The following is a 25665-nucleotide window of genomic DNA, read 5'->3' as shown; positions in this document are numbered from 1 at the left end:
ATGTTTTTCTGGAATTTCTTTGCTCTCTCTATGACCCAATGAATGCTGGCAGTTTGGTCTCTGGTTCCTTTGCCTTTTCTAAATCCAGCTTGTACATCTGGAAGTTCATGGTTCACGTACTGCCAAAGGTCGTGCTAGTGGTAAACAACCTACCTGCAAATGGAAGCGACCCAGGAGATGTGAGTTTGATCTCTGGGTCGGGAAGATTCCCTAGAGGAGGGCATGGAAATCCACTCCAGTATTTTTGCCTGGAAAATCCCATGGACAGAGGAACCTCGCAGTCTAAAGTCCATGGGGTCACAGAGTCAGACATGATGGAAGTGACTTCACATGCATGCAAAGCCTGGCTTTACCTGCGTAGAATCTCTAATGTAGTGTTGAATAGAAATAGTCAAAGTAGATATCCTTGTGTTCCTGATTTTAGAGAGAAAGCATTCACTCTTTCACTATTAAGTAATGACAGCTATGTTTTTTTTTTTTTAAGATGTCCTTTACTAGACCGAGGAAATTCCTTTCTACCTATATTTTGTTGAGTGTTTTTAATCATGAAATGGAGAAGGGAATGGCAATCCACTGCAGTGTTCTTGCCTGGAGAATCCCACGGATGGAGGGGCCTGCTGGGCTGCGGTCCATGGGGTCGCTCAGAGTCGGACACAAGTGAAGTGACTTAGCACAGCACAATCATGAAAACGTGTTGGGTTTTCTCAAATGCCTTTTCCACTTTTGTTGAGGCAGTCATGTGGGTTTTGTCCTTTATTCTATTAATATGAATTATTACATTCATTGACTTTTGGATGTTTAGTAGGTCTTGCATTCATGCAGTGAATCTCACTTGATCTTGATATATAATTCTTTTTATATGTTGCCTCATTCAGTTTACTAGTATTTTGTTCAGAATTTTTGTATCAATATTCGTAAGGGATGTTGATATGCAGTTTTTGTTTTCTTTTGATGTCTTTGTCTTGTTTGACTGTTAACTGATCTTTGTTGAATTAGGAAGTGTTCCTGTTTCTGTTTTTTGGGAGATTTTGTGAAGAATTGGTACTAATTCTTTAAATACTTGGTAACATTCATGAGGTCTGAACTGTTAAAAGTTATTAATTCCGTTTCTTTAGTTGTTATAAGTCTACTCACGTATTCTTTTTCTTCTTGAGTCAATTTCAGAAGTTTGTGTCTTTCTATGAGTTTTCTCATTTCATATAAATTATCTAATTTGTTGGCTTGCCGTTGTTCATAGTATTTCCTTATAACTCCTCTCCATGTAATTTTTAAGAATAAAAGTTCATTGTTGCCCTTAAAAATGCAATGAAGAATTTTTTAATGATGTGGGAAAATAGTTTTGACATACTATTAAGCAAAAAAAGCAAAATGTGGAAGTGTATTTACAGTTTTTATGGTTGCATTATGAGGGTTGGTTTGTTTGTTTTTCAATCCTTTAAGCCAAAGGAACCAACCAGCATCCACTGAACACCTTTGAGAAGCATAGCAGGCCACCTTCCTGCCCATAGGATGATTTTGAGCTCTGTAACACCTGCTTCTTTCTGGAGCCTTGAATACTACTTCATATTCCCTCTTCACATCAAATCATGTCATTGCTTTTAACCCACTCAGCTCAGCTCCAGGGATTAATTTACAGATTGCTGTTTCCAGGCCATGGCAATGTCAGTGTGACTTAATAACCTGATTTCACAATTTTCCTGGTTCAGTCACTTATTTGAGTCTTTGCCCATCTCCAGCTTCTTTTTTTAAAATCAAGTTTGATGTCTTTTTATTTCTTTAAATTGAAGTATGATTAACATGTAAGAATTTTTTTCTTTGTGATGATGGACTTTAAAAAAAATATTATATGATCTTTTAAAAAATATTGTATTTATTTCTTTATTTTTAGCTGGTTCTTCATTGCTACGCGCAGGCTTTCTCTAGTTGCAAAGAACGGGCCACTCTCTAGTTGTGGTAGACATGCTTTGTGTGCTGGATTTTCCTGATGCAAGGCACGGGCTCTAGAGTCCACTGGCTTCAGTAGTTGTGGTGTATGGGCTTAGTTGCCCCTCGGCATGTGGAATTTTTCCAGAGCAGAGATTAAACCTATGTCCTCTGCATTGGCAGGTAGATTCTTAACCACTGGATCACCAGGGAAGTCCATAATGAGGACTTTTAAGATCTACTTTCTGAGCAACTTTCAAATATGCAATTACTAACTATACACAATTGCTAACTATAAATACACAATTACTAACTATAGTCACCATGCTGTACATTACATCCCTGTAATTTACTTACTTTGTATATGGAAGTCTGTACAGAGTTTGAAAAGGGTTCTTGATGTATTCTGTGTATTAGATCCTTATCAGTGATATCATTTACAAATGTTTTCTCCCGTTCAGTGCATTATCTTTTTACTTTCTTGATAGTGTCATCTGATTCCACATCTGTTTTTAAGGTTAAGTATTTGTTAACTTAAATAACCTTTACACTTTGATTAAAAGTATTACTTCATGGAGTGTGATTGACTCCTTGCTATGAAATAGTGATTTTTGAATTCTAATGTACTTGTGAATATCATCTGTGTTTTCCTTTGCTGGTAACTGTTAAGTGAGAAAGAAACTACCTCAAACAGATACTTTGCCCAGAAATAAATATTAATAGAAAAGGAATCTTGAATAAAGTTGATGAATTTTCTGTTTTTCTCCTCTGTGACAGAATGCATCAGTAAATACTTTGAAATGTACTTTTTTCCAGAAAATAGTTTTCTGTTAGTGATATCGCATTATACTGAATACTTCCTATCTCTCTGATATTCTGTTTTTTGTTTTTTTAATGTAAAGACAAAACAAGCTGTGCTTCGTTCACCTCTGGGATTGAAACAGTGATGGGAATAGATATGGCCAGGACTCACATAGCAACTGTGATGGCAGACGTGAAAATTGATGCTACGCCTTACCTTTGTTTTAATGCAGTCTAAAGACAAATATTTTTGGTGGAGGAAGAATGAAGTCATGGAGAAAGGGAGAAGTAGATACACGAAGCAGAAAGCAGTTTTTAAAACTCAACCCAGTTTGAATCATACAATAGCTTATGATTTTCTCTTGACTTTATCTTTCATAGCTGTTGATATGTTTAACTTTATTCATATTCTTTATGTTTTTTCTTTTTAAGCTTATAGTGGCTGTTGAACAAGAAGAAATTCCCAGACTTCAGGCCCTGTATGAGAGAGGCCTGCAGAATGGTGTCCAGGGCCTGAGGCTGATCCAGCAGGAGGACATAAAAAAGAAGGAGCCATATTGTAGGGTAAGTGATTCGCTAACCCACACACACATGCTCACAGGGATATTTTCAGTTGGGGCTCAGTCCTGTGACATGGAGGCTGGGGGTGAGCTTACAGGAAGCAGGAATCTTAGAAACAGATCATCTTGTCATAGGAGCATTGAGGTGACAGACACAAGAGGGCATTGTCACAACTCTGGATGCTGATTTCTTCTTCCCTATGGGAAACTACCAGGTCCAAAGAACACAGGTAAAGGCAAGAGGAGGTCTGAGACCCTATGACATATTGGGAAAGCCCTGAGTGGTGAGGTGTGGTTGGGTCGTAGGGTATGTAGTGAGAGATAACAGATGAGATTGGAAAGGCAGAACTAGCCCACATAAACGGCCTGATATTCAGGCTAATACTTTGAAGTTTATCCAGTAGACATGAGTAGCCCCTGAAAATTTTTGAGAAGGGTGGCTGCAGTATCTGATCTGCTTCAGGAGGTGTGAAGCGTGGGTTATAGAGTCTCTGGCTTAAAACAAGCTATGAGGAAAACCAGATCTTCTTTATTTGTGATGGAGACTTGAATATATATATATATAATAATTACTCTGCTTATCAACTTTCCTTGATAGCCTTTTAGAGGCTACTGTCCAATTCCCACTCCACTGACTGTTACAGTGAATTGTTGTATCTCCTGTTCTCCATTCCTCAGAGTTTTTGTTTTTTTTTAAATTTTTATTGGAATATAGTTGATTTATAATGTTGTGTTAGTTTCAGGTGTACATCAAAGTGAATTAGTTATACATATACACATATCCACTCTTTTTTAGATTCTTTTCCCATATAGGCCATTAAGAGTATTGAGTGGAGTTCCCTGTGCTATACGGTAGGGCCTTATTGTTGTTGTAGTTTAGTCACTAAGTCATGTCTGACTCTTCTGCAGCCCCATGGACTGTGGCCCGCCAGGCTCCTCTGTCCATGGAATTTTCCCAGCAAGTATACTGGAGTGGGTGGCCATTTCCTTCTGCAGGGGATCTTCCCAAAATGTGTGTGTGTGTGTGTGTGTGTGTGTATAATAAAATAGATAAAAGTACATATATGTATATAGCCCAAATTGTGCATGTATATATGTATAATATATACACAATAATAGTATATGTATATATATGCAATATGTAAAAATAGGTAACTAATAAGGACCTATGGGCTTCCCCAGTGGCTCAGCGGGAAAGAATCCTCCTGCAGTGCAGGAGACGTGGGTTCAATCCCTGGGTCAGGAAGAGCCCCTGGAGGAGGGCATGGCAACACACTCCAGTATTCTGGTTGGGAAAATCCCATGGAGAGAGGAGACTGGTGGGCTACTGTCCATGGGGTTGCAAAAGAGTTGAACATGACTGAAGCATCTAACCACCACCATGTATCTGTTTTGTCTATTTTCTTTATTCATATCTTTTATACATATATATTTTAATATATACAGTAGTGTGTATATATCAATCCCAATTTATCCACCTCCACTTACCCCCTGGTAACCATAGGTTTGCTTTCTACATCTGTCCCCAGTGTTTTAATGACATTATACAATATTATACTTGTATATAACATAAAATTATACCTATCACTAAGATGGGTACCTAGCTTATGAGTATGGCCTTGAACTCACTGTCAGGCAATGCTTATCAAAAGCTTGCTTTAGAGAAACACTGTTTAAAAGAAGAGAGCCTGGATGTTATGTAGGCCATTCATTCTTATACATCTCTCCAGACCACCAGATTGTGGTACATCTATACTGTAGTGTTTTTCTCTCCCCACCTACTCCTTGACCCCAGATTACTCTCCTTGAGTTGTGTTTTGGTGTATTGGCATCAGCCTATGGAGAAAATCATTGTGTCACTCACTAAGGCCTCTGCTGTAAGAAGATAGGTTCACTGTTAAATAACATCTTTTTGAGAACACTCAGGAGAAATTTCTCTCAGACCCCAGATTTAAGTATAATTTTTTCTTCCTGAGCAGTTTCTGTTTGTGGACACTGTAACTGATTTCATTGTCCTGTTTGCCTTAATCCTAAGCAGGACACATTTCTGCCCTACTCTTGCCAAGTATCTATAGCCTTAAGCATACATTTTTATTTTTATGCACTAATTTCACTCTTTGTTTCATCTTCTCTTTTCATCTTTGTTTTCTGTATGCTCTTATTTTTTGGAACTTGTTATTGAATCCTAGCATATCAGTACATCCAAAATCATCGACTTGATGAATTTTCATGAAATGTGATCAGCATCCAGATCAACAAACAGAACATTACCTGCTTCATTTTGGTTGCTTAATTAACTCATTGATTCTAACAGTTTGTCTATAAATTCTTTTTTTTTTTTTTTTTGGCCATTTAGCATGGCTCATAGGATATTAGTTCCCCAACCAGGGATAGAACCTGCACCCCCTGCAGTGGGAGCATGGATTCTTAACCATTGGACTGCCATGGAAGTCCTAATTCTTCTTCTGTATCTTCTATATACAACCATATTGTCTGAAAATAATAACTTCTAATCCATATACTTGTCTGGTTTAAAATTTAATGCTTGTATATATTGTTTTGTATGTATTTTTGTTTGTTTTTACAAGCTGCTTCAAATCCTTTTACACAAAGACAATATAGAATTAAATTTTCTTAAGTTATCTTTAGTTGTGCAGTTAAGGTTAGATCAAAATATTTGATTTTCTTAAGTAGTATAAAGTTCTCAAGAGATTGATAGTACCCAGGAATCCAGATAGCATTGAATGAGTTCTTCCTGCAGAGAAGGTCATAGCATCTTCGACTCTAGCATACTTCACCTCTCTCTCCCTTCGGATTCAGAATATTAAGAGTGTTTTCCTCATCGGAGCAGATCTTCTTCTCCCTTTTCCTCTCCCCATATAGTTCTTATTTCTCTGAGATGATGAATGAATGAATGATTTTTTAATAAAAAGAAGACGCATTCATTGACTATCTGATTTTGTCTGTTTTCTTCCGGCTTTGAGCAAATGCTACATGTCTTAAGCCAGGATTGGCAAACTGGCCAGTGTGGGCCAAGCCCACAACCTGTTGTTAATGACCTATTAAGCTGTTTTAAATGGTCAAGAAAAATTAAAAGAATAATATTTTGTGACAATGAAAATTATATGAAATGAAATTTCAGTGTCACACAAATTTTTATTGGCATACAACCATACTTACTCATTTATGTGTTGTCTGTGGCTGCTTTTGTGCCAAACAGCCACCTCGAGTAATTAGAACCTTAAGCTTCACGTGGACAAAAATGTTTACTATCTGGCCCTTTACAGAAAAAATTACCAGCTCCTGATCTAAACAGTAGGGAGCCACTGAAGGATTTTGGCAGGAAAATGATATGCAAACTGTGTTAATTAAGGAAAAGTTAATCAAACTCTGGTACATAGGATGAAACTGGTCATGGGAGAGAGGGGAGCCTCGAAGTGGGAGGTCAGAACCATTTATATATTTATTTTTGGAAGCAGCTTTACTCACTATGACACCACTAACACTACCTATTTATAGTTACTTTTAGAATCAGTTCAGTTCAGTCGCTCAGCTGTGTCCAACAGTGCAACCCCATGAACTGCAGCATGCCAGGCTTCCCTGTCCATCACCAACTCCCGGAGCTTCCTCAAACTCATGTCCCTTGAGTCGGTGATGCCAGCCAACCATCTCATCCTCTCTTGTCCCCTATTTTTAGAATACCTGATTCCTTTCTGCCGGGCTTCCCTGGTGGCTCAGATGGTGAAGAATCTACATGCGATACAGGAGACCCGGGTTTGATCCCTGGGTCAGGAAGATCCTCTAGAGAAGTAAATGGAAACCCACTCCAGTACTCTTGCCTGGAGAATTCCATGGACAGAGGAGCCTGGTAGGCTAAAATCCATGGGGTCTAAAAGAGTGGGACACGACTGAGCAACTAACATTACTACTACTGTATATCATAGGTCAGTAATTTCTAGACTTAAGGCAGTTTTGACATACTATTCTTTATCTCACTGTATTTCTTTTTTTCCCCCATAAAATGGGATCTGACATAAGATGAGCAGTAGTTTGTGGTGGCTGAGAAGTTAGACAGACATAAATTTAAATCTCATATCTGCCTATTTAACAGCTGTTTACCTTAAGTTAAAATTTTTCTAAACCTCAGACTCCCTGTTTGTAAAATGGAGGTTGTTCTGAGAATTAAATAAAATAATACATGTAAAGCATCCAGGATATGTTAATCCTCAAGAAGTGATGGTTGTTATTTTGTGCTTTATGTGAGCAGTAATTCTGGTAAACTAAAATTGATTTTTTTTTTAGATACTTGGGTACTTTTCATGATATCTGATAAGATAACTTTTTTATATTCTTTTTCTCCTGGTTTACATTTTCCCCTTTTCCTAATAGTTTGTTTGTAAATACTTTGTTTATTTCCTTTAAGCCATGTCAATTCCTCTGTAGAATAAAATAGGCTATATCAAAACATTGTTGAGAGATCCTCGGATATCTTCAAACTAGGGTTGTGAGTAACTCATAAGAGCTTGTTTTAGTCTGTTAGGGCTGCTGCAACAACGTGTGTGCTCAGTCGTGTCTGACTCTTTGCAACCCTATAGACTGTAGCCCACCAGACTCCTCTGTCATGGAGTTTTCCAGGCAAGAACTCTGGAGTGGGTTGCCACGTCCTACTACAGGGGATTTCCCGACCCAGGGATTCAGCCCTCTTCTCTGTGTCTCTTATGTTAGCAGGCGGATTCTTTACTACTTGTGCCATCTGGAAAGTGGACCAGTTAGCTTATAAGTGTCAGGTATTTATTTCTCATAGAGGCTAGAAGTCTGAGATCAAGGCTCTGAAAGATTTGATGTCTGGTGAGGATCCACTTCCTGGTTCATAGACCATCTTCTAGCTGTGTTCTCACAATGCTTAAGGGGTGAGGGAGCTCTCTGGAGTCTCTCTTATAAAGCCACTAATCCCGTTCATGAAGGCTCCATCCTTATTACCTAATCACTTCCCAAATGCCCCATCTCCAAATACTGTCACATTGGTCATTAGGTTTCAGTCTATGAATTTTGGAGGCCCACAGGCATTCAGTCTATAGCAGAACTGGTTGTTTATTCTAATGCCATACTTAAAAGGAAAAAAAAATATTAGTATTAAAGAGATTAGAGAGCTGTGCCTGGGGGCAGGCAGTATTAATATATTATTAATATATTAATATTTAATTGATATTAATAATTATTAATTAATAATTATTAATAATTAATATATTATTAATATAATATAAAGTATTAATAATACTTCCTGGGGGCAGGAAGTATTAATATACAGGAAATCTCTGTTCCTTCTGCTCAGTTTTCCTATGAACCTAAAACTGCTCTAAAAAAATCAAATCTACTAAAAAAAATGGAATTAAACTTGCTTCCTATCTCTTATCTATACAGTGCTTTACAAGAATTATTGAGTGCTTCCTGATTATAAAACAGCTAAACCTGTTTCTGTTTTATTGTTTTGTGTGATTTTGATAGTGTTTGGTTATGAAACTAAGATGTCAGAATCTCACTGATCTGTATCAAGTATTACCTGGCATTTGAGAATATAAAAAATTTATAACCTCCCCCAGAGAGGCATGCTAATTTTTAACATGTGTTTCTGTTTTTATGTACTGTCAAGAAACTGTTTCAGACTTTAAGATTAGTGTAAAAAATAAATAAAAAGACATATGAGGCCCTGACCCCACTGTGGATTCGGTCATGATGTAAAAACAATATTGACTCTGGAGTTTGGGAAACAAAGTTATTGATTTTGTGATGGTACTGAAATCTTGGGGATTTGGAAAATTCCAGCTAGTCAACTGAAACAACAGTCATCTGTTGTGTATCTGATGACTTTAGAAATTAAAAAAAAAAATAGAAAAAGAAGGACCCATGGTTCTTTATATCATGCCTTCCTGTTAAAAACAAAACAAAACAGCATTTTGTACATCATAAAGACTAGGGATGAGTCTGGATATTGTTCTGTGCACCTACCTGACCATGTGATCCTCACACTTCTCAGAATGAGGTAGTGAAGTATGTATATATAGATAATCATGTGAATTTGACCAACATTTTCTTCTTTACTGTGTGCCCAGCACTACAGTGGGTACTGCAGATGTGAAGGTAAGACATTGCCATGATCCTGAAAGAAGTTAGAGTGTAGCAGAAGATAGTTTTAATATAGTGATAAGTATTATGATAGAACTGATACTCTGTCTTGTACCAAGGTACGGGAGAGCTTTTAGTTTAGTCCGGGAGTCTAGGAAAGTCTTCTCAGAGGTGAGCCCCCTGCTTGAAAGATGAATAAGTAGTGTCACTTCTAAGAGAGGTGTACGTTACCCTTCCCTGAGGCCTCTGCAGTAGTGACCTACCTTATAGAAGGCCACATTATGGTTATCAATGTCTAGACATTTTTAGGGATGGCAATATATAGTGGAAAGTATACTTCGGTTTTTCATAATGGTGTCTTGAGTAAATTTCTCCCTTTTCCCCCAAATTCATGACCACTACCAGGAATGGGTGGCAAAATTTCCATGGTGTAGGGTCTCTTCTGTTTCTTCCAGGCCCTCCAGAAAGAAACAGCTTGTCAGGGGAACTCTGAAAGGGTTTCTTCTATCAGATCTCTTTAAGAAGAAAATTAAGTGCCCCTAGTGGGAGTATCTGAGAGAGTTTTAAAGTGCATCTTTAAGCTTTGGAGGATGGCTCCTGACAGTGCTCTCTATGCCTCTCTATCCTGACTGCTTCCTCTGACCCTAGGTGTGCTGATCCAGCTGCCTTACTTTAACGCTGTTGGTCAATCACATATTCCTCTAGCCTCCTGACTGACTTCCAACTCTTAGCTTTCCCTGACCCACTTGCCTGGTTCTTTTCCAACCACCTGACCTGCCGCGATATCAGATTCCAAGCTCTGACCTGGTGACCTGGACAGTGCTCGTGCAGTCTGCTGGCTGACAGCCAGCCAGCCTGTCCCCTGACCCCGCCCTAGGTCAGAGTGTCAACAGCTTGGCAACAGGGATTTGTCCCGCCTTCCCCCTCATCCACATTCGGGCAAGGCACACCAGCATCTCATGAGGAGGGTCACAGCCAAGACCAGAAAGGGGAGGAAGAAGGAAAGCTGTTAGGAAGGGTAAGGTTTGGTGTATGTTTAAAGACAGCCCTCCAAAGTTCGTTCAGTCAGTAAATATTTGAGTGTCTCCTGTGTGTGTCAGGCATGTGCTGGATTAGAGGAGTAGAAGATGAATAAGGAGGGTATTTGGGATGATAAAAAAGATTGCTATGAAACACTTGTACACATGTTATTTTACCCCTCTGTTATCATACTTATCACATAGTTCTATGCTATGTAAAGAAGTTTTTGTGACTAAACTCTTAGTATTATCTTAAATTAGCTTCCAAGGTTATTGTATCCCAGATACTATTTGTAGGTTGAAGTTGAATTCTACTTATTTGACCTGTGAATCTAGGAATTTCAGGCAATAGGAGTTCTAGTGTAAAATCTTACATGTGTCTACTGTGTTGAAACAGAAGGAATGATTTCCTATTCTTGGCAAATGCTCTCAAGTTCTGGAAGCAAGACTGTTAGGAAAATGATGAATTTTGCCACATGTTAGGTTCAGCTTGTGAAAAGAGCCTGAGATTGTGAGCCTTCACTTTTAGTGCCATCTGGCCATTTGGAAACATTGGTCAGGGTTGAGTGGCAAAATCAAAAGCTTTTAAAGGCCAGACAGGTAAATGCACTGGGCTGGGGTGGAGCAGTGAATACAGATGAGATATTTAATATTATCAGATGTCATTTTAAAACTGTAACAGCAGTGCAGTGCTGCCCAGGAGGATGGTAGCACTTAAGTTGCACTCAACTTCTGGGCTTTAGTTATCCTGGGAACCAGTCTGCCCTCTCAGGGGAAATTGAGAGAACTGATATACTCTTATATACAGTAAGGCAACAGAAAATGATGCCATTTCCAAGCACTCACCAAAATGTCAGTATTTAGTGTGTGAAATTCTACTTGTATCCTTTTCTTTACAATTAGAAAAGGCCTATGCACATTCAACACTTATTCTGAAAAATTAAATATGTATGGTTGTAGATCATTCATTTATAGAGTTTAAACTTGTTTTGAGTAACACACACACACACACACACACACACTCCAACATAGCAACTAAATACCCAGGCTATTAATTTCTCCATATTACCTGAAGAGAAAGTTTGAATTAACCACATAAAATCTCCATTCAGTAGTTGCAGTCTTGAAAACAGATTCTGCAACAAATCAAATCAATACTCTGAAAACATTGTGAACAACTCTGAGCTCTCATTGAGTGTGCATGACAGATAATATGCTACTGGGAAAATCTTAGTGCAGTTTATATAAAGAAATTGGTAATACAGAATTTGACTCAGATATGGTTAAGGATAAATAAAACTAAAAGACTCATTGTAGCAGCTGGAAGAGCCTGGAAAAATTAACTCTTCTAAGGAGAAGAATTATTTCCAGATTATAGAGGTTTTCTTATTTAGCTAGTATTATTTCTATTATCTGTTAGACAATTTGTATATGTATTCAGTATCAAATTTAGGCACTCAATTAAGAAAGCTTTTATCTTATTTTTCTTTAAGACTATCAGATGTTTGCCAGGAAAGGCTAATTGTGAGTTACCCATCAATATAAACAGTAAAAAAAATTCAGCCAAAGATAAAATTTATTGGACAACCTGTTGTTTAGTTGCCAAGTCATGTTCAACTCTTAGACCCCATGGACTGTAACCTCCAGGCTTCTCTGTCCATGGGATTTCCCAGGCAAGAATATTGGAGTGGGTTGCCGTGCCCTCCTCCAGGGGATCTTCCCGACCCAGGAATCGAACCTGAGTCTCCTACATTGGCAGGTGGATTCTTTACCACTGAGCCATCAGGGAAACCTCACTGGAGAGCCTATCCTCAGCAATTTTTAATTATATTGTCTTGATTTTTTCACAATTCTGTCCCAGGGTCTGATGGCTATTGATTGTCCTTATACTGGCATCGTGGACTATCGGCAGGTGGCTTTGTCATTTGCCAAGGATTTCCAAGAAGCAGGTGGCTCTGTTTTGACCAATTTTGAAGTAGAAGATATTGAAATGGCTAGAGAAAGTCCTTCGAGAAGTAAAGATGGTAAACTGTCCTTGTCTTTTCTGTTGAATACCTGAATTTACTTTAAAGAAACTTGAGACTGTTTCTGCCTAGGGTAGCGCTGACAAGAGGGTCACCCGGAGCTAGCTGCAGTAGGGCACAGAGCTGGAAGCAGGTGCAGAAGTGAAATTAGCTACCAAACACTTTCCTATCCAATAGGTTAGACTCAGAATCCCCTGGGGATGCTTGTTAAAAAGGCAGATTTTAGCATCCCTCAGTCTTACTGAATCAGACTGTCTGGGGATAGGACATGACTCAGCCATTCTGAACCCCCCATCCCCCAACTCCCCCACTGTAACCTGCACTTAGAGTTTATTTTGTTTTGCTTTAGGGGCACAGATTTTTTTTTTTAAACCAAATGAATTAGTTGTTAAGCTTTAAATTTGTTGTTTGGAAATTTGAAGGGAAAAAGAAGTAGTACTCAGTTCATTCTTTCTTGACAGGCCTTTAAGGAGATCTGGGTTATCTGAAGCAATCATTCTCCCAGTGTCCTTCTAAATTCTAAGATGATGAGCAAAATTGTTAAATAATTGAGATTGTTAGGTAGGTAGCATAATCAATCAAATTTATGATATAAGTAAATCATATTCTTTACCTGCTATCCATATGCATTATAGGTCTTTAAGATCACATGTATCTGATTGGGAACAAATTTTAGAAATAGTTTATCATTGGAAATTTTGTGTTGTAATAACATTTGCTTCTCTATACAATCTAGAATCTGCAAGGATTCAGATAACGGACACTTGAATGACAAGTGTCATGGCATTCTTCCAATGGAAAAATACATACCGATTTGTGATGGTTCATTTTATAGCATGTTTTCTAGGATTGTGGTTCACAGAAAAGCTGGGCTGCCTAGTGTGGGAGCTGAGGTGGGGAATGGTTTACAGATTAAATGAATTAAAATAAAATGTGCTAAAAAACGTGCCAGAGTTTTATGTATTGTCAAATATTAACTAGTTGAATCTTGTTACTTGGTGAAAAGAAAACTTTAGAATGAAAAGTAGGAGCCAGTCATGGTTATGACAGAGATAATCCTTGAAATTTATGACTAGAATAATATTTCATTAAAGTAGGCCTTCTTTTGCTAAAAATAAATCTTTCACTAATTTTTTTTTCAGGAATGAAATATCCAATTGTTATAAGGAATACAAAGGTAAAGATTCTTTTTTAAAAAAATCTTTATTTATGTCTGTGGCTGTGCCAGGTCTTAGTTGTGTCATGCAGGTTCTTGTAGTTGCAGCTTGCAGGCTCTTGGGATCATTAGTTGTGGTTTGTGGGGTCTAGTTCTACCACCAAGGATCAAACCTGAGCCCCTTGCATTGGAAGCACTGAGTCTTAACCACTGGTTCACCAGGGAAGTCCCAAGATTCTTAAGTAAACTACTTTCATCTACTTTATCTGCTGTCATCTTCTTTCTTAAAAATTTGAATTAAACCACAGTGCTGTATTTTATGTCATTGAATGAAATTTGCCTACTGTAAAATTTATTCTGAGAAAAACCCTTTGGGAACAATGTAACAACTTTCATTCTAAGAAAGGTTTCAACTTGGAAATGTCTTCATCAACTGATTGTGCCAGCAAAGGATAGGATTATAAGCACTTGGAGTAATGAAAACTGATAGATCGTTTCTGCTTACTTATCTACATGAACTTATTATTAACTCTCTACTAATTATAAGACTTTGGAGACAGGGAGCAGGCCATGCAGGGAGAGATGGGCTGCTTTTCTTCATCTTCTCATAGTCTAAAACAAGAATTATTGAATAGCATAGAACTATTGCATTAGCTGTTTGTTCACTGAACGATCAGAGTTCAGTCAGTCAGGAGAGTAGAGTCATCGATGAGTATATTGTAGGAATTAGGCCTTACACAGTTTTGAAAGTATTTGGAGAGGTGAAAATTCAGAAGGAGAGTTGGTAGATCAGGAGGCATCTCCAGCCAGTTTCTGAGAAGCCAAGTGTGTCCGGCTGCTAAAGTTGGAATGCGAGCAGGAAGCTCTGTCTACACCCAAGTAGTGGCTGGGGCAGTGCCTGGCCAGTAGGATGGATAGTCAGGAGGTGAGCTGAAGGTGGAGCTGTAGTTTATCAATACTTGGCTGTGGGTGTTTGGGCCAGAGGTGACCTTAAGAGAATAGTGTGGTTGCTGCTGTACCTCCGCTTCCCAGATCATATGCAGTTGCTGTTTGGTCAGCTTTAAGTTAGAAGCATGTAAGGAAGCATCAATCCCAGCATAACCAAAGTGACACCGTAACCCCCCTGCAGTCCTTCCCTTTTCAACTTGGCATCTACTCACACCCCTTATAACTACCTTTATGAAATAGAGAAGAACAATTATGCTTCCATCCACAAGGTGCAACTATCTTTCATACACCTGAAGACAAGCTTTGTCTCCAAAAAGGATACTAAGTCTACTTTTATTGATCGTGAATGTTCATTTCTTTTCTATCTGAGTCACTCTCCCACTTTGAGATCCTGCAATATAAATCCTGAGATAAAAGATTAACCACTGTTTAAGCATCTTGAGTCTCAACTGGAGGTAATTTTTCCTCCTAGGAGACATGTGGCAACGTCTGGAAGCATTTTTCTCATCACACCTAGTAGAGGTGGGGGCGGGGGGGCACTGCTATTGGCATTTACTGGGTAGAGGCCAGGGAAGCATCCTACAGTGTGAGAGACAAGTCCCCACGACAAAGGCATCTGGTCCATCATGTCAATAATGCTGAAGTTGAGAAACCCCATGTTAGGTGATGGGGAAGTGGCAGAACTGGGTGTGCTAGTTGTCTCAGGCTTCCATAACATAGTACTACACACTGGGTGGCTTAAGCAGCAGAAATTTATTTTCCACATCTCTAGATGCTAGAAATCTAGGTCAGGGTGCCATCCGAGTTAGCTTCTGGTGTGATTTCTCGGCCTGAGGCTGGCTGCCTTTGTCCTTAAGTGGCCTTTTCTCTGTGGCTGCACACGTGCAGAGAGAGAGTGGGAGAGAGCAGTCTCTTTCCCCTGTAAGAACACCAGTCCTATGAGATTAGGGTTCCACTTTACAGACCTTATTTAGTCTTAATTATCTCCTTAAAGGTCCTATCTCCAAATACAGTCTCATTGGGCATTAGGACTTAAATCTATAAATTTGAGGAAGACACAGTTCATTCCAGTAACAATGAGGGTAAAGAAAGAGTTGGGTAATTTATAGGCAATTATATTTATTTTAGAATAAGAAAGAAATACCCCTAGCTACTGCACTCCTCATTTCTGTCACCAGTCATGTAGTCATAGCTGATATTTATAATTTCCCTCTTCCACTACTCATTCCAATGTCCATTTGCCCTTGGCAAGCATCTCAGCTGGTAATGGTTCTTAGTTCGGTGGGGCAACTCAAACTTCCAATTCTAAAGTGTCTGTGCGCTTAGCAGCCCTGCTTGTTTTGGGTTGTGGGTTCCATTTTTGGGTTCCATTAACTTTTATAATAATACATGGGGAAACTAAAACATATCCCAGGAGAGCTACATTCCAGACATACTTCTGTTCATCATCTCTGAGCCCTCTATGTGGTAGCAACTCAGTGTTTCCTTGAGAGAATCGGTTATCCCGCCCAGAACAGTAATTCCTTCTGCCTGTTGATTCACTGGCAGGAGGAGCCCAAAGTTACCAGGTATGACAGTATCAATTTCTGACTTAATGGAACCATTGCTTATTTTCTAATGGAAGCATTTTTCCCTTGGAAACCAAGACCTCTAGACCATCAGAGCCAAAAATTGTAGAGCTGGGAAGCAAACATTTCATAAGCAGTTTATTATAATAGTAAGGAGCTACTCCCATTTTCTACCTCTTGGTTTCCAGACCTGTGAATCCTGGCTGTGGAAGAAACAACACCATGTATTAGTCACTGGTTTAGAGCATTTGAGAATCCTGGAAGACATTGCCCCAAGCCTATAGGTGTTGCCAGCCAGCTAGCGTTGTTACTGGATCATTCTACTTTTTGCCACCCAGTAGCTTCAGGATTGTGGGGAAAATGGTAAAATTAGTGCATTCCACAAGCATGAACTTATTGTTATGCCTCATTTCCTGGAAAATAAGCTCACTGATCAGAAGTAATGCTTTTGAGTAAAATACCGTAATAGTGAATAAAGCATCTTGTAAGTTCACAGATGGTGGTTTCCATAGAAGTATTGCAGGCGGGGAAGATAAATTTATATCCAGAGCAAGTGTCTACTCCAGTGAGGACTAAGTGCTGCCTTTGGTTTTTGACTGAAGTGGTCCAGGGACCATGTCAGTGGCTGTGTTGATTTCTGCTGTTGGCCAATTGAGCATTCACCTGTGGCTGTAAATAGATCAGCCTTGGTGAGTAAGTCCATGTTGCTAAACCCATGCATTACCTCCTTGCTGCCAAAACCAGTTAGTTCATGATGCCATTGGGTATGGACGGGGTGCCTGGGGACAGAGGCTAGCTAACATCCATAGGGCAGGTCATCTTGTCTACTGATTATTAAAATTTTCCTCTTCCATGATCACTCTTCAGTGAGCATTCATATAGAACTTAAATGACTTTTTTATCCAAACCTGTTTTGAGAGATCCATTCACATACCTTTTCTCCAGAGCTCCTTTTTCTGACCATCCAGCAAATAGTCATTGCATATGAAACAGTATAGATCCATACTTTTAGCTATCTCTCCTTCTAGGTAAGATAAATAACCAAGTATGACATTCCGTGTTCTGCCCCCTTGGGAAGATTGCCCTTTACTACAGTCCTTCAGGGCCACTCCCAAGTGGGGCGCTGGTGCTGTAGCTGTTCAAGTGATGTCAGAATGTTGTGCAGAACCATTTGTCAACCTGGCCTGTATTTTTTTCTTCCTTGGTCAGCTGATTACTCTCCACGGGGCCGAGGGAGCAAGTCCAGAGGGAGGAGATGATTTAGCAGTGGAGGTCATGGGCACTTGAGCCACTTGCCTCCACAACTTATGTGTGCCTGCAGGACCTATACATCTCTGATCTTGTATATTCCACTTCCTCTTGATGACAGAGTGTTGTGTACACACCCAGTTTTGTGGCCTGGTGAGTAAGACAATACGCAGTTCATCATGGGTAGTTCAAGTGGTAACTTGGTGACCTGTGGTCAAGTGTTGAATCAAAGGCAGAAGCACTTTCTCAAAAGGAGGCTAATTACCTACAGAGGATGGTGTAACTTTCTTCCAAAATCCTAAAGTTCTGTGCTGTGATTCCTCCCATAGGGGCCTACCAAATAATAAGTCAATGTAAATTAAAAATTTCCATTTTGGGTGTGAAATTAATGTTACTGAATTATTTAATAATTTTTTTCCTTTGAAATTGTTCCTCAAGTTTTTAAAAAAACTTCTAAGTTATTGCATTCTGGTACCATTCTACGAATTCTTTTATCTTTACATTTATCATAAGACTTATCTTCATTTTATGTTCTAAGAACAAAAGAATTGCTGACTTTTCAAGTAGTTGCTAGTAGATTAATATCACATGAAAATTTTTTTGTACTTCTGGTATATAGTTCTAGATGAACAGAAAAGATATTAACCTACTTAGAAGAGGCATTTATATTTTTGTTGACATAGTCCTTTGACTTCAAGGATCTTAAAACTTTCATAAGTTTAGTCTAGCTAATTTGAATTCACTGCAAAGAAGTTTCATCTGATTTTTGTCCGAAGTGTGGTTGTATAACTATTGAAAAGAGGCTTATCTTGGTAGCTGGGCAGAAATAGGATGAACACAGAGATAGCATAAGGATAAATCAGTAAAGTTTAGAAAGAAAGAGAACACTGAGGCAGATGAGAACCTCAAGGCTTCAGAAACAGGTCCTCTCGGAAGGAAATCTAGGAACAAGAAATTACATGGAGGGAGAAGGTATTAGTTGTTTCCTCTGTAAGAAATAAAGCAATAGAAATGGAGAATGGTAGGGAATTAGGGTTAAATGAAATCATTTAGGAAATTGAGTCACAAATTGGCTAACCCGATCAGAGTAAAGTGAAAAATATGCAGATGATAATCACAAATAAAATTTATGAGAAAACACAGCCTAAGATTAGTAGTCTCCTAGTCATTAAAACAAACCTTGAAAAAAAAAAAAAGCAAAACTTGACCATAGTGTGCATTCTCAGTAAATGTGGGTTGAATGACTGAGTTTTGAAAAGTGGCCTCATTTTGCAAAGTAGATACTGATCAGAAGGGGAAATTGGTTGCTGGGTAGATTACAGTTGGAATTGAGCAAGGTTATTGAGTGTGAAGCAACCTGAGAGTAACAGGATAATTACCCCTAGATAAGACAGGAGAAGCTATTTGAAATACAGAGGAGGCCGAATGGGTTGAGGCCACCTAAATGAAGGTGGCTTTTTCATGCAATAAGTAGTGAAGAAGTTCCACGGTAGGTCTTTTTAAAAAAGAGCTGTCTGTATGTGGCTTGTTAGGTATCCTCGCTAGGTCAACCACTATAACTCTAAAGTATAAAATTTAAGCTGATATCCTCTTGTGTGCCACTGCTCTGAGTTTCTACCTTCCAACTAAATGCTGAAGAACTTCTTTTGCTGATACTTGTATTTAATCTCATCTTTTAAAAAGAATAAAAAGATGGGAATTCCCTGGCAGTCCAGTGGTTAGGACATTTTCACCGCAGGGGCCTGGGTTCAATACCTGGTAAGGGAACTAAGATCCTGCAAGCTGTGCGATGCAGCCATAAATGAATGAATGAATGAATGATCCGTATCTGTGCCTTTATTGTCTTTGCTATCACCTATTCTTTCTGCTTCCCACAAGTCACTGTTCTTTTCTCTTGCCCTAGGGAGAGGAGGTTCAATGTCAGTATGCTGTGACATGTGCAGGACTTTACTCAGATCGTATTTCCGAGTTGAGTGGCTGCAATCCCAATCCTCGAATTGTACCGTTCCGGGGAGATTACCTAGTCTTGAAGCCAGAAAAGCGCTATCTTGTAAAAGGAAATATTTATCCGGTAGGTAATGATACATCTGGCTTCCCAGGTGGCTCAGTGGTAAGGAATCCACCTGCCAATGCAGGAGACGCAGGTTTGATCCCTAAGTCAGGATGATCCCCTGGAGGAGGAAATGGCAGCTTGCTCTAGTATTCTTGCTGGAAAAATCCTCTCCCATCAGGGCAGAGGAGTCTGATGGGTAACAGTTCATAGAGTCACAAAGAATCGGACACAGCTGAGCGACTGAGCACACATGCACACCGTGATGCCTCTGCTTTCTCAAGAGGCTTGTGGGCAAAAAGGGAATGAAACGAAAACTTTTCCCAGGGTTAGACGCAAGAGATATCTTAAAGGGCTTTTTAGTTCAAGTATTCCACCTGTTTCTCTGGGTTAAACCCCTACATCTTAGTTCTGATATCATGGCTACCCATGGACCATACAGTCCATGGAATTCTCCAGGCCAGAATACTGGAGTGGGTAGCCTTTCCCTTCTCCAGGGGATCTTCCCAACCTAGGGATTGAACCCAGGTCTCCTACATTGCAGGTAGAGTCTTTAGTAGCTGAGCCATAAGGGAAGCCCTAAATTGTCAGTACTTGCCCACAAGTACAGGAAGAACAGTGAGGAAAGAACCTGATTCTCCTGCCTCTCTCTGGAAGGAGTTCTCCTAAGAGAACTTTTCCTTGTAACAAGCCCATATGCCAACCTTCTTTCTCAGTTCACTTATCTATAAGTGCAAGAAAGGGGATGTGGCCACTCTGTAGTTTCATGGTGTAGAAGACATAGGCATTTAAATGAAAAGCTTATTCTTCTGTCTGGACCTACTAGGTTGAACTACCAGTATTCAGCTATTCAGTGTTTTTGACCTTGCCAAAACTTCCATCATCTGTTCCAACCTGTTACATTCCCACTTGACAAAAGCCTGTGTTGTGAAGGTGGGTTTTTTTCTGGCAGCTCTGATTTTACTTGTCAGCTGCGTAGATTCCTAGTTGGGGATGGTAGGAGTGGGGAATAACCTAAAGTAGGACAGTGTTTTTCTTTACCCAGAAAGAGGAATAGATGGGACAGTGTGCCTCATTGTCATGGCGTCAGGTTTCCTGTGTGGCATTTTTAGGCAGAAGCATGTATGTAGAAAAGTATTACCTGAGCACAGATCACAAGTAAATGCATGGGAAGAAGGTGTTTTATATTACCAGTTCAATGTTTGTGTGTATAATAAAATGCAGTATGAAATGGGGCTCTGTTTGCTGTGTTCAATCTGTAGGTCCCCGATAGCCGATTTCCTTTCCTAGGAGTTCACTTCACACCAAGGATGGATGGCAATATTTGGCTAGGGCCAAATGCAGTTCTTGCCTTTAAACGAGAAGGCTACAGACCCTTTGACTTCAGTGCCAGAGATATTATGGATATAATGATCAAGAGGTAACTTCATTTCCTTAAAAAATGATTTTAAGTGCTTATACTTTTAATATGGGAAATTTTTTCTTTCTTGATATTAGGTTTATTTGGATAAATCTTCATATTTGTAATTGGTATATTAATTTTTTAAACAACCGGAATTAAGAGCTTTGTGAAATAAGCATAACATTTTAACTACTTCGAGAAAATTCCGATGAGCCAGGGTGATGTCTTGGTTAAAAAAGAGCCAAGAGTGATCACCCATCTGACAATCCAAATCTTCTTTTGCTAACCTTTGAGTTTGAAAAAAAAGAAAGTTTCTCTCAAAATCAGTAGATGGCTTACTTTGATGAGATCATTTCAGGCTAGTCACCATGATTTTTGAAAACCTCTGGAGAAACTGCTGATAAGCAAGGTTGTTTTCTTTTCTGGAAAATTAGCAGTACTGCTACATTGATATGAAATGCAGATCATTTACTATGGTAAGAAATAACTGAAGTATTTTGTCCTTTTAGCAGTGTTGCTCTCTAGAGGGTTTCACATCATCAAAATCACTAGAAAGCTTTCAGAGCTCTACTTGGATTTCACCCTGTGCAGATTCTGAAACCAGTTTAGGGTGGGGCTTCCCAGCTACGTGCTTGTAAAAATACATATGAACACAGGCTCCCCTGAGACTTACTTGAGAATCGCTACTAGCATATCTGACCTCTGGCTGACTAAAGAGAAGTAGGGTAAATGTCCCTAATTTAAAAATCTGTAAATGCCTTTTAGGTGTGTTTTAAGAGCAGGTAACATTGCATTAGAAAGCCCTGGTTTTGGCAGGCTTTATAGAATCCTAGTTTGAAACCAGCACCACCTGGGAATTTGAATTTGAAAGGTGCTTACTTCTGGAATTTGGAAGGTATTCCTTTGATGAGGTTTCCTTCTAACGTAGGCCAAAAGTTGATTTTCTTTTTAATATGTGGTGTTTTGAATTTCGCCTAGATTTCTGTGGTTCCACCCTCCTCCCCACCACCCCCCAACCTGAATCTAATAGTTGTAGAGATGTTTTACAGTAATAAAGAATTCTTTCTCATAAAGATTTTATTTTCTTTGCTTTCAGTGGCTTGATTAAACTGGTGTTCCAGAATTTCTCCTATGGAGTTAATGAAATGTACAAAGCATGTTTTCTCAGTGCAACAGTGAAGCACCTTCAAAAGTTTATCCCTGAAATTACTATCAGTGACATACTTAGGTAAGGAAAAGCTGTAAAGCTGTAAGGATTGTAAATGCATTCATGATCTATGTGAACTTGGGAGGTGGGTCTGACTTCGTGATTCTAAGCACCCATGCAGTCAGTGTGTGCCCTGAATTTTTGCATGATCTCTCTTTCTTAACAAGTTGTTCATTCCCCTTGCAGTTTGGGTGTTGCTGCATTACTCCCCTTAGTGCTTGAACTAGGTCTGTTTATGATTATCCAGAGAGCCCAGCTTTAGCTGAACTCTCCATTGCAGTTATATTATGATGCCATCTTCACCCTTGTGTCTAGCTATCACTCATAATAAAACATCTCACCCGAAAGTTTTTTAATCTCCCTGGCCACTTGTGATTCCAAAGCCTTCTGACTTCAGTTCTGTGCAAGATCATTGATCACCATGTTACCTAATTAGGTAATAAGCTACGTTATACTTTAACTGATTCTTAAAACCTTTTAGAAACATAACTCATACCCGCTGTCTTACCTTGCTTCCTCTCTACTTATTTTGCTGTTTCTTGGGTCCTATTGCACTCAAGGACTATTTGCAGAACAGGAGTGGGAAATAGCACAGTAGCAATCAGTTTAAGTCCTTGCTACAGGGGTGTGGGGCAAAGGAAGGACTATTTAAAATTTTTTTTATTTTCTTAAAGAGAAAAGGTTTTCTGGACTTAACCTATACTTTGTCCTAAATACCACATAAACCTATTTCCTTTGTGGTGGTATTTTTAGGGTGCTCACCTTTTTTCCTGAACAAGCCATTTGTTAGGCCTAATCAGCCATGGTCTTTGAGGCTCCCTCTTCCCTGAACCGATCCCTCCATGAATCTCTAGAGCACCATGTCTTTCTCCTCAGTAACAGCTGCGGGACTCGCCTGGTGTAAAATGTCAGCAGCTCAACTCTGTATCTAGGAAGAGAACAATGATCACGTCAGCTGTCTCCCTCAGGGGAGCGTCCTGGTCTAAATCTGACTTATGTGTCATTCCCAGACCAGCCTCTTTGAATGCTTAGAACTATTAAACCGAGCTAATGTTTTTACTTGTATCTTTCTCACCCCTGTACTCACCTTCTGAAATGGAAGGGATAAAAATATCTAGGCTTTATGTTCTTTCACTCACCTATAAATGAAGGCTTTTATGTTTTCAGTGGTCTTTTTTAGCAGCCTTGTTATGTTTTGTATCTGAAAATAGATGGGTCAAATCAAGTGTCTGTTACTGCTGTTAATATTCCTCGGAAAACACAATGGATGAGTGTAGTGAATTCTATACATAAATAGTTGGGATGAATTCAGTACCCAGATTTGATTACCACACTTTTGTAGAAGTCTGAGGGAAACTCTTTAGACCAGTGGATTTCATATGGTAGAACTGAACTTGGAGCTTGTGAGTTTTGGTGAATACTCTTGTCTCTGGGAGGAAGGGTGTGGATTCCAGTTACCAGTCTCATTACCGTGTAGTAGAAAACACACAGCAATGTAGGCTGGTGCATCTGGGGACAAGTTCAACTCAGTCACAGAACATATTCAGCAATTCCATTTGATTCCTGTAGCTGTGAAATGCAAGAAATTATCTGTAATGAAGAGAAAATTGTAGAAGATATGTTTGATACCATTTATATGTTTATACCATATTGTATATGGATTTCAAATGTAAAAATAAAAAAAAACATGGGAGTGATAAAAACCTAATTGAAGAGAGAAGTTAACTCCAGGGAAAGAAGAGAATGGGATCCAGAGAGTTTGACAGGGCACTTCTATCATATTTAGAATGCTTTATTTCTTAAGCTGTTTGATTAAAAAATTGGTGTTCATTATGTTATTCTCATACCTATTACATGCTTAGAATATTAAATAATCATCATAATAATAAGTGAGATAATTAGGCTTTCCCACATTTTGAAGCCCAAGTCCTGCATATCTTGCAACTCGTGTGACACCATCAATGCTCTATCATTAATATTGGGGTGGAGGCATTTTAGGCAGTTCTGGATAGTAAAAAAGAACCAAGGCAGCACTTTTAGTGGGATTTTTAGCTCAAGATGGTGTCCTTTAGTTACAGTAGCCTCCAAAGGGGATACAGCTTGACTTCTCATTTCCTAGCCAGAGCATCTTGGGCAGTAACTTACTGGTGAATATTAGACTGGAATATAAAGTGAAAGTGAAAGTGAAGTTACTCAGTCATGTCCGCGTCTTTGCGACACCAAGTACTGTAGCCTACCAGGCTCCTCAGTCCATGGAATTTTCCAGGCAACAGTAGTAGAGTAGGTTGCCATTTCCTTCTCCAGGGGATCTTCCCAACCCAGGGAGCGAACCCGGGTCTCCCACACTGCAGGCAGACGCTTTACCATCTGAGCCACCAGGGACGCCCTGTAGCCTATATATAAAGTGATAACCTGTCAAACATATTCATTAGGTATACAAACTTCTCATTATTAAATGATGATCTCTAAGATTCCTAATTTAAGCTGTAAAGCCCTTTAATTTGTTCTGTGATTAATTTTGACTTGGTAATCTAACTAGTTTGTATGTTTTAAAAAGGACATAAAACATGAAAACATATTTGCCAAGATCCCCTCTTTTTTCCATACTTCATTTTGAAAATACCTTCTTGGGAGGTATTTTTCAGGCAAGTAAATTTTCAGGCAAGATGTTTTCATCATAAGTGATAGCTAAAGACTACACAATATCATTGTGAAATACAAGGGTAAAAGCCAGAAATTCTGTAATAAAGGTGATCTAGACCCTTTTGCAAAAAATGTTTTCTCATTCTTGGTACCATTGACATTTGGGCCAAATAACTCTTTACTGTGGGGGGCTGTCCAATTCGTTGTAGGATGTTTAGCAGCATCCCGGGCCTCTACCTGGTAGATGCCAGCAGTACTTCCCTGGTATGACAACAAAAATGTCTCCAGACATTGCCACATGCCCTCTAGGGGGCAAAGTCTCCCTTGATTGAGCACTGGTCTAGAGAATGTGGTAGCCTTCACACTACAAAACACTAAGAGAGTCTGGAAAAATATAATAAAAAAACCCTTTGAAATACTTATTGCTGAGAGTACAAGGAAATAAGGGGATCTCAGAGATGAAAACAAAGAGGAAATGGAAAACTCAAGAACTAAGAGAAATGCTGATGCTGACCTGGAAGGATGGGAGCATTTTCTGATTTTGATGTCAATATAACTTGAGTTTCATTTTTAATTGATATATGATTTACTTACAATAAAATATGCATATTTTAAGTGCTCAATGAACTTTGGAATTGTATAAACTTGTATCCACCACCCAAGTCAAGATACATTAGGGACTTATATTTTAATTGCCATTCAAGTGCTGGAAAGAAAGCCTTGGGTCTGTAAAAGGTGAAAAGTTGGAACTGAGATCCCCTTGTAAAGCCAGGGACTCTGGAAAGGCTATACTCTCAGTGAGAAGGAAGTCTAGAAAAAAAATCTGTAAAAATCTAGAACCCTGGGCCTGCACTCACAAGTACTTGGAGTTTCAATTTGTACCACCATTTTGATCTAGGAAATGTAAGCTAAGTGTAGATCCAGCCTAGTTTGGATCCTGCTTCAGACTAATAATTTTCCCTCTCACTTTCTCACTTTAAACAGATTAGAGTG

At 39.1% G+C, this 25665-nt stretch overlaps 1 protein-coding gene across 1 annotated transcript in view; it reads left to right on the top strand.

Moving 5' to 3' along the window:
• The window catches only part of L2HGDH (L-2-hydroxyglutarate dehydrogenase), a 47030-nt gene that overhangs the window by 14481 nt on the left and 6884 nt on the right, over positions 1 to 25665 (top strand). The window contains exons 4-9 of the mRNA XM_043471628.1: positions 3157 to 3288; positions 12288 to 12450; positions 13593 to 13627; positions 19274 to 19441; positions 20683 to 20840; positions 21919 to 22050. Of these exons, the coding sequence (XP_043327563.1) occupies positions 3157 to 3288; positions 12288 to 12450; positions 13593 to 13627; positions 19274 to 19441; positions 20683 to 20840; positions 21919 to 22050 (788 nt within the window). The remainder of the gene's footprint in view (positions 1 to 3156; positions 3289 to 12287; positions 12451 to 13592; positions 13628 to 19273; positions 19442 to 20682; positions 20841 to 21918; positions 22051 to 25665) is intronic.

This window comes from Cervus canadensis, chromosome 6, assembly GCF_019320065.1.
Source record: "Cervus canadensis isolate Bull #8, Minnesota chromosome 6, ASM1932006v1, whole genome shotgun sequence".
Taxonomy (NCBI): Eukaryota; Metazoa; Chordata; class Mammalia; order Artiodactyla; family Cervidae; genus Cervus; species Cervus canadensis.
The sequence above is the reverse complement of the archived record's forward strand: the minus strand, read 5'-3'. Positions and strand labels throughout refer to the sequence as shown.